The sequence below is a fragment of the Vombatus ursinus genome, unplaced genomic scaffold (genome assembly GCF_900497805.2).
Source record: "Vombatus ursinus unplaced genomic scaffold, bare-nosed wombat genome assembly UNPS02009918.1, whole genome shotgun sequence".
Taxonomy (NCBI): Eukaryota; Metazoa; Chordata; class Mammalia; order Diprotodontia; family Vombatidae; genus Vombatus; species Vombatus ursinus.
This window is the reverse complement of record NW_020949696.1, coordinates 2635862-2645885: the sequence shown is the minus strand read 5'-3', so window position 1 is coordinate 2645885 and position 10024 is coordinate 2635862. Positions and strand designations below refer to the sequence as shown.

General features: G+C 40.3%; 1 protein-coding gene across 2 annotated transcripts in view; it reads right to left on the bottom strand.

Moving 5' to 3' along the window:
* SLC25A42 (solute carrier family 25 member 42) overlaps positions 1-10024 on the bottom strand; it is a 57387-nt gene continuing 47363 nt past the window's right edge. For both annotated transcript variants that reach the window (XM_027853295.1, XM_027853296.1), the window contains exons 7-8: positions 9570-9721; positions 1-4637 (exon numbers count right to left, since the gene is read on the bottom strand). In XM_027853295.1, coding sequence (XP_027709096.1) covers positions 4312-4637; positions 9570-9721 — 478 coding nt within the window. In that variant the 3' untranslated portion in view covers positions 1-4311. The remainder of the gene's footprint in view (positions 4638-9569; positions 9722-10024) is intronic.

The window sequence follows — 10024 nt, the reverse complement described above, 5'->3', positions numbered from 1 at the left end:
AATCTTAAAATATAAACATTATATATATATATATATATATATATAAACAAAGTATCTTCACTGCATCAAAATATAACTCCAGACCAATAAAAGCAATCAAAATTGACACACGGACAGCAATAACACATCTTTACAAAAGGCATTTAACAATGTCACGTATTAGGTGCATAGGCAAGCTAGGTGGACAACAGTGTCAAGTCCCTGCAAAACACAGCATTTGGGGAAAACCAGGCATCAGGGAGTTGGTTATTCAGAAACGCAGCATAGGGAGGCCCTAAAGGGCCCGAGAGTACCTGATTCTAAAGCTCTTGAAAGGTTTCAGGACCAAAATCTTTCTGTCTGATCCAATTCTGGAAATTGCACTTTTTCCAAGAAGTGCTCGCTCACAGAGGCCACTCATGCATGCATACAAAGCACCTCTCGCTCGCTCACTCCCACTGTTAGGTTCACTGGTTCTGAGACAGCATCGCAGCTGAAGAACAAAATGCCACGTTCCCCCTGGGTCAGGTCCACATCCTCCCGCTCTTCCTCTCGGGAAACTGATTTCTAGGGTGGATTACTGCCTAAAGCAGGCTAAACTAACCAGGTTCATTCAACCTCCACATCAAACTGCTCAGCAAAGAACCTAAAAATTCTCCAATGAAGAAAATGTCTCCATTGGCTATACTTTCCCTTTCAGAGATGTCGAGAGTTTCCATTAAAGCTTAGCTCAACCACAGTACGAGGGAATGGATGGTAACCTGGCTTCAAATGTCCAGTGTCACATTTCTGTGATCTGGCTGGGCTTCAGCAGCTGCTAGACCCATATACAGCACTGCAGACTAAAAAGCCCAAAAGGGAGGCAGCTGCCACAGCAGGACAAAGAGGCGAGGGTGCTGGTGTTCCTGGATCTTCCCTTCGAAAATCTGACCGGGAAGATGTCTAATCCTGAAAGTGTACATGGGTGCCACGGACAAATCTTGAGAAGAAAAAATGACCTTTTTGAACGCTCCATTTCCACAGAAGGAAGGGCTTTGCTTTGGATTTTTGCCCTTCAGGCTCAGGATGTGCACGGGATCCTTACAGTAAACTCCTTAAAGGACAGACTCTTACTGATAGCCTTTGCTTCCATGAAACAGGGGCAGACAACAGTGTCAAAACTGCTCTTCCTTGGACACGTGCAGCATGGCCAAAATGCCTCCTGGGTAACAAAATCCCCTAGAGTACTGAGGTCAGAGGAGACATAACAGGATAATGTAACATTATGTGCTTGGCAGAGAATGTACAAGAGGCCAGAGTACAGCAAAATCTCCAACAACAAACCCACAAAGAAAGGAAGATACTGGGCCAATATAGGAGAATGAGCTGAGCTCAGAAAACGAGGGAGAAGGTGGTGTGAACAATATAGCTCTTGCCTTCAAACATGAAGCCTGCAGCTTGGGGGAGTGAAAGACTTCTCCCCCATGAGGATGATGGTCTATTTCTGTCCCCTCTGTTCAGGCAAGACTGAAATTACAGGACAGGAACACCCATGCAAAGTATGAACACAGAGAAGGCTCTTCACACCCATAAGGCAAGCATTGGGCAAGGAAAAAAAAAATCCTTATTTAACATACATATAAGACACACACACGCGCACACACACACACACACACACACACACACATCTCAGCTACTTTCATACACAAAGACTTGTGCAAAGTTCCCCCCAAACCCCGACCAAAACTATTTCAGGAAATGGGATTAAAATGATTAAGTCTGTCATGTGAATAAACATGAGGATCAGGGAAATGTTTTACTGGAAAGAAAATATGGAAATGAGTATCTAAGGTCCACTATTACTGTTATTGCATTGTAGGAGGATTTTCAAATTTATTGTTCAGTAAAGACACCATCCTGGGCTTCCCCCAAAGTCCATCTTTTTTCAATTCCAGTTTATACTTCTGAAGGGGACCATGATGACCTGCTGGAGATTGCCCAGATGTGATCTCATTTCAGGTCAGCAAACAGTGACAGAGTCAAATTTAAGCTCCCCTCTTCTCTATCTCTATTTTAAAACATGACACAAAATCCTGTGGATCCCAGAAGTTTATACTTTCCTTTTTCCAAAGACAGACTGGGAAGCAATACTGGAAGGGGGTGTCAAAACACAGCACTCAGACATGAACACAGTACAAGACTTTCAAAAGGGGCCACTCAAAAGAAGCCTTGGCTTCCCAGGTGCCTAGAACCATATGAGATGGTGCTGGGCTGGAGGTTGGCTCAGTGGGGACAGACTACCCTCCCCTTCCTCCAGTCCGCCTTTCAGAAGAGGACAGTTCATTCTTCTCAAGAGGTCTGGGAATGGCACTTCACATACCAGGTAGAAGAGAACCTCACTATTCCTATACCACCACCTAGAAAGTCAATGCTTCACCAAGGACACCTTCCCAGTAATAGGAAACTTAACCACCAGGACTCTGAAAGTATAGCTACTGAACTTTACAGAGATAGAGGAATACTTAAATATCCAAGCTGATTGTCCTTGGCTGAGTGGAACTTGATTGCAAAATGGGAACTCATCACATTGGCTATTTGGCTTTAAAGCAATTTCTGTCCAGAGTACAAAATCAGAACCAAACACAAGGGCATTCAAATTTCACTGACTGTTCAATGATGTTCATTTTATACTAATGAAGTCATGATACAGATTCTGACCTTTAAAAAATCACACAGTTAAAAATACCTACATCGGAAAAGGCCTTTCTCTGCACCCTGTGGTTTGCCACACACAGTCCTTCCCATCTGAGCAGCAACCCTCCAGGAGAAGAAAATCTTCCAGGCACCTTCCTACTCCTGGTGTGAGCTGGGCATGTACTTCCTCACTGTGGGATCCTGGGGTCATTCAGGATATGGGACATTCTCTTATGCTTCTTGTGCTCTAAGATTTAGCTTAGAATAATTTGATAAGTTCCCCTTTCCTTTAAAAGTATGTGTTTGGGGGGAGGTGCTAAGCCAGGGGTGAGAAATCTCCCCAGGAAATATCACAGTGGACATTCTAAGCACCACAGTGTACTGCCAACTCTTTGGAGCAGCACATTAGTAGGCCTTGTTCTTCAGGCTCCATGGCCCACTTAGAGCTGGGAAAATAAGGCACCTGAGCAATGAGATCAGGCGGCTCTTAAACGACTGTGGGTCACTGTGGGAGGGGCCTCTCAGAGGGCATCATTTTCTATGAGCAAATTCAAGATGAGCCTGCTCCATCTGAAGTACAGAAGCTGGTCTATCCACCACTGTAAAGAAGCATATTTATGCGAGAGCGCCGAAGACAACAAGGATTCACCTTCCTTGATCTGCCATGTCTGGTGAGAGATTGAATTCTCCTTTAAGTTGGTCACTTAGCAGCAATTATATTCAATGAAGGATGTGACCTATGAATTTCAAGTTTACAAAATTCCCTGTTTAAAATCTCAAAAACTTTGACATTTCTAGGGAAATTTGGAAGTCTATGGTATTCACACAGACAATACTATACCAAGAATGAAAGCATCTGAGGAGGGTCAGGGATATGGTATTTATGGAAATCTACACTTACTTTCTGGTAACAGCTTCTCAAGACTTAGGAGGGCTCAAAGTACATTCATCACATGCCATTGGAGAAAAGGATTACCTTTACCTACTTCCAACAGCTCATGAGAAGAAACTTAAGCCGGTCCTACAGACCCTCTAATCTTATTTACCTTCTTCAGAGGCATGGACAGATTAAATCCAAAAAGTCCTAGACCTTGGACAAGAAATCATTTGGGATCCTTGATTTTGATGAATCCATCTCCCTTCCAGGGACCAATTTAAAAAAAATGAATAACAGAACTCTGAATTTTTCCTTTCAAAAGAATATTAACCTCAATTCAGCTATCTAATAGACAACCAAACTTTCAAAAGTGAAATACTGCATTTTATAGGATGTTTAAAACCAAATACTAAGTTGTGTTCCCTAAACACCTCTCAGACAGTGACCATCTTAGGATATCCTCCTAATTCCTGGATGTGCTCTGAGCCTGCTTCAGAAGCATAGTCCTCTTCACTAATTTGAGGGTTAGAAACATCTTCAAGGGGAAGAATTCGGAGGACAAATGCTGCCCAGAGCTCAAAGATTACTTGCTGCTCTAAGAGAACTTGGTGTTAGAGAAGATCAATTGTAAGTGCATCTTTTCAGAACTGCAAACTCAATTATTCAAAACAATAAAGTAAATTTCAGATCACATTTCACAATAATGTAGGGGATAGTACTAGCATTTTCTACATATACACATGTGCTTCAGTAAGTAATCTGGGTAGCTGAACATTAGAGCATTAACTCCGGTTACAACTAGCATCATCTAATTTACGAAGAAGAATCTGCATTAGGTCAAAAGTGGTAAAACTGATTCCCACCGCTATTGGGCCTTTAAGCCAGTTCATGCTCAGTCCCTTGTATAAACCTTGGATGACTCCCTCTTCCCTGACAATGTCTTGCAAGGTGCATATGATGCTATCATAAGTCTGACCCTTTACTCCTGCTGTTTGCATCCGTCGCCGTACAACATCTAGCGGGTAGGAGGCTGACTGGCCAATGAGGCCAGCACATGCACCAAAAATCATTCGCTCAAAGGGATATGGCTGTGATCGTCCACTGTGTTCTAAAAGAAACAAAATGAGGAAAATAAACAAACGCTGCCTACTCAAGGCACATCATTTATACTTAATAAATATTAATCGAGTTGAATTAGAGAGTAGGCAGAGATCTAGGAACCAAAATGTGATACAGTGCAGCTTCAGGTCCTGCCACCATCGTGCTAAGACACATTTTAATTGTTTCAAAAAGCTCAGCAAGCACTGAATAAATTATAAGTTAAACAGTTCACCCTGTATCTGAGCAGGATTCTGCTCTATAACAAAGCCTCTGTAGTATGGTATAGGGATCTGTATTCAAGTGGAGGCCCTGCTAATCACTACCTGTGTGACCTTGGACAAGTCAATTAACCTCCCTGGCTTCAATTTCCCCATTTGTAAATGAGGAAATTGGACTGGGGCTTCTAAGTTCTGGAAAGGGTCCCTTCCAGGTCTAAATCTGTGATCTTATAACCTCCTACTCCCCAAACAGATGAGGAGTGCACCATGGCCTATTACATTTTTCCCGAATTTGGTGCAATTAAAGTCTTACTGAATGATGCTCCCAAAACAACAAAAAAGAGATGCTGCAAAATGGGATTTCATGATTTTGGGAGGTCTTTGATTATATGACTTGTATGAGTCTAAGTACACCTAGAACAGACTGTTGAAAATTAACTTTGTTGGATCAAAACACATCTTACTGGGGGACAGAACCAAGATGGCAGAGTGAAGGCAGGGGCCTGCCTGAGCTCTCCCAAACTCCCCTCCAAACAACATTAAAATAATGCCTCAAAATAAATTCTGAAAGAACAGAACAAAAGGACAGGGTAAAACAATTTTCCAGCCCAAGAAGACTTAGAAGCTGGCAGAAAAGGTCTATCTCACTGGGGTGAGAGTGGAGCACAATCCAGCACAGGCTGCCGTGGCAAGCCAGCAACAGTGGCTTCCAGAGCTCTTAGCTCACAGATAATAAGGGGTTCAGACAAGTGGTCAGAAGGAGGGGACCCTCTGCTGGCACTGGAAGCAGGACTCTGTTGCATTGTGTATATGCAGTTCTGGGTCAATGTCCCAGGGTGAGGAGGAGCACTAGCAGAAGCAGGGACCCTGGATACAGTTCCAGGGCAAAAAAGAGTATTTGTGCTAATTCACAGACCAGAGCATGGGCCAGGGGAACAATGACCAAACTTCTCTATATCATACCACCTTGGAAGAACCAAAAAAACTACAGACCCACAGAGCTAACTCTAAAAACAGAAGTAAGAAAAATTTGAAGCTTGGGAAAGTGCCCCCTCCATTCTGGGAGCAGAGTCCAACTTTAACATAAAGTTAAAAGTCAAGAAATAGGCTGAAAAATGAGCAAACAACAAAAAAAGAAAGTGACCATAGAAAGCTACTATAGTGAAAGGAAAGATCAAAACATAAACTCAGAAGACAATATTAAAACAGCTACAGGCAAATCCTCAAAGGAAAATGTGAATTGGTCTCAGGCCCCAAAAGAATTTCCAAAAGAGTTAAAAATGTATTTTAAAAATCAAATAAGAGAAGTGGGGAAAAATCAGGGAAATGAGAGTGATACAAGCAAATCATGAAAAAAAAGTGAACAGCCTGGTAAAGAAGGCAATTGAAAAATATAACAACTTTTAAAAACAAACAGAATAGGTCAAATGGCAAAAGAGGCACAAAAATCCACTGAAGGGAAGAACTCCTTAAAAAGCTGAATTGACCAAATCGAAAAAGAGCTACAAAAGCTCACTGAAGAACATAATTCTTAAAAATCAGAATTGGGCAAAAGGATGCTATGGACTCCACGAGACATCAAGAAACAATAAAACAAAATCAAAAGAATGAAAAAAAGGAGAAATTGTGAACTAGCTCATTGGAAAAACAACTGACCTGGAAAACAGATGAAGGAGAGAGAATTTAAGAATTATTGGACTATCTGAAAGCCATGATCCAATAAAAAAGCCTAGACATCATATTTCAAGAAAGCATATTTCAAGAAATTATCAAGGAAAACTACCCTGATATCCTAGACCTAGAACCTGAGGGTAAAAAATAAAATTGAAAGAATCCACTGATTCCCTCCTAAAAGATCCCAAAATGAAAACTCCTAGGAACATTATAGCCAAATTCCAAAGCTCCAAGGTCAAAGAGGAAATACTGTAAGCAGCAAGAAAGAAACAATTCAAGTATCATGCTGCTACAGTCAGGATCACGCAAGATTCAGCAGCTTCTACATTAAAGGATTGGAGGGCTCAGAAGATGATATTCCAGAGGGCAAAGAAGCTAGCATGACAAAGAAGAATCACTTACTAGGCAAAACTGAAAATAATCCTTCAGAGGAAAAATAGACATTCAGTGAAATAGAGGACTTTCATGCACTCCTGAGGAAAAGACCAGAGCTGAACATAAAATGTGACTTTCAAATACAGGAATCAAGAGAAGCATAAAAAGGTAAACAGGAAAGAGAAATCATAAGGGATTCAATAAGGTTAAACTGTTCACATTTCTACAGGAGAAGACGGTACTTGTAAGAATTTTGTCATCATTAGGGCAGTTAGAAAGAGTATACATAAATCGAGGGCATGGGTGTGAGTTGACTATGATGAGATGACTATCTAAAAAAATTAAGGAGTGAGAAAGAGGGATGCACTAGGAGAAAGGGAAATGGTGAGGTAAAATGGGGTAAATTATCTCACAGAAAAGAGTCACAAAAGAGCTTTTCCATTTGAGGGGAAGATGGAAGGTGGGGGATGAACAACTCTTGAACCTTATCTCACTGAAACTGGCTCAAAGAGGGAATAACATTTCCACTCAGTTGTATATAGATATCTATCTTACCCTACAGGGGAGTAGCAGAGGAGAGGGAATAAAAAAGGTGGGGGGGCTGACAGAAGGGAGGGCAGGCTGGGAGAGACAGCAGTCAGAAGCAAAATACTTTTAAGTAGGGACAGGGTGAAAGGAGAGAGAGAAGGATAAACAGAGGGAAAAAGTAGGATGGAAGGAAATACAGAGTTGGTAATTGTAACTAACAAATGTGAATGAGATGAATTCATCCATAAAATGGAAGCAGATAGCAGAATGGATGACATGATTTAGACAGAAAGGGTGACACCATAAGCAAATTAGGGGAGCATGGAATAGTTTACCTGTTAAATCTATGGATAAAGGAAGAATTTGTGATCAAACAAGAGATAAAGAGCATTACAGGATATAAAATGGATAATTCTGATTATGTTAAGTTAAAAAGTTTTGCACAAACAAAACCAATGCAGCCAAGATTAGAAGGAAAGCAAAAAACTGGGGAAAATTTTTTACAACAAATTTCTCTGATTAAAGACCTTATTTTTCAAACACATAGAAAAATGAGTCAAATTTGTAAGAATACAAGTCATTCCCCAATTGATATATGGCCAAAGGACATGAACAGGCAGTTTGCAAAAGAAAAAAAAAATCAAAGCTATCTATAGTCATATGAAAAAGATGCTCTAGCAGCTAGGTGGCTCAGTGGATAGAGCATTGGCCCTGGATTCAGGAGGACCTGAGTTCAAATTCAGCCTCAGACACACAACACTAGCTGTGTGACCCTAGGCAAGTCACTTAACCCCATTGCCTAACCAAAAAAAAAAAAAAGAAAAAGATGCTCTAAATCACTGTTGATGCAAATTAAAACAACTCTGAGGTACCACCTCACATTAAATTAGCTGATATGATAGAAAAGGAAAATGACAAATGTTGGAGAGGATGTGGGAAAACTGGGACACTAATGCACTGTTGGTAGAGTTGTGAATTGGTCCAACCATTCTGAAGAGTAATTTGGAACTATGCCCAAAAGGCTATAAAAATGTGCATACCCTTTAACTCAGTAATACCACTTCTAGGTCTGTATCCCAAAGAGATCATACAAATGGGAAAAGGACCACATGTACAAAATATTTATAGCAGCTCTTTTTGTGGTGACCAAGAATTGGAAATTGAGGTGATGCCCATCAACTGGAGAATGGCTGAACAAGTTGTGGTATATGATTGTGATGGAATAGTATTGGGCTATAAGAAACAATGAGCAGGATGCTTTCAGAAAAACTTGTAAAGACTTACATGACCTGATGCTAAGTGAATGAGCAGAACCAGAAGAACACTGTACACAGTAACAACAATATTGTATGGTGATCAAATATGAATGACTTAGCTATTTTGATCAATACAATGACCTAAGACAATCCCAAAAGACTCATGATGAAAAAATGCTATACAGAGTGAAGCATCATTTTTAAAATTTTCTTTATTTTTCTTGTTTTTTGGTCTCTGTTTTCTTTCACAACATGACCAATGTGGAAATATGTTTTGTATGATTGCACATATATAACCTATATCAAACTGCTTGTCTTCTCAATGAGGGGGGAAGGGAGGGAGGGGAAGGAGGAAGTAGGGAATTTGAAACTCAAAATTTAAAAAAAGAATGTAAAAATTATTTTATAATTGGAAAAAATAAAATATTAAAATATTTTTAGAAACCACACATCATATCGCATGGGGACCAAGAAGCATGTAAAAAAAGGTATCTTTGGGGAAAAAGTGTTATCCCAGGTCTGGAAAAAAGCTCCCAAAATTTCAATTTACTCCTAACATACTATTTCAAGTGAGCATCAAATCAATGGTGAATACTTCTGGTTTTTTTTTGTTTTTTTTTTTAGGCAATTGGGGTTAAGTGACTTGGCCAGGGTCACACAGCTAGTAAGTATCAAGTGTTTGGTCTGAAGCTGGGTTTGAACTCAGGTCCTCCTGACTTCAGGGAGGGGGTTCTATCCACTGCACCACCTCGCTGCCCCTGAATACTTCTGTTTTTTTTTAAAACAAAACAAATCCACTCCCTATTAAGAGTTTAGTGCTTTTCTTTCACCACGCTTCTTGCCCTCAGAAGAAACATTCCTGTACCATCTTCCCAAAGCCTTCCTTACCACGATGAAGTTTCTTTAATGTTTCATAGGTGAAGAAGCTCAGCCCAGCATAAGGAATGACTCCGAGGATTGTTGGCATAAAGCCCCTGTACAAAGTTTTTAGACCTTCTTCACGGGACATCCGGATGAAGACATGAAAGATGTTACTGTACCTGTCAAACAATAAAACCAGGCCTCATCAGTGTCCCATGTTTTCAGAAACTTTAACAATGGCCCTCATGGGTCACCTGCTCAATTATCAGAGTCAATGGGGTAGAGTAAAAAGAGCACTAGGTTTGAAGTCTCTAAGACCAGGGTTCAAATAACCATAGGTTAATCAGTGCAAAATGGAGATAATATTTGCACTATACACTTCATAAAATAGTTTGCAAAGTGCAAAATAATAGCATTTTAAGTACATTAAAATGATAGCATTTTAAGTACATTAAAATGCTAGCATTTTAAGTACATTAAAA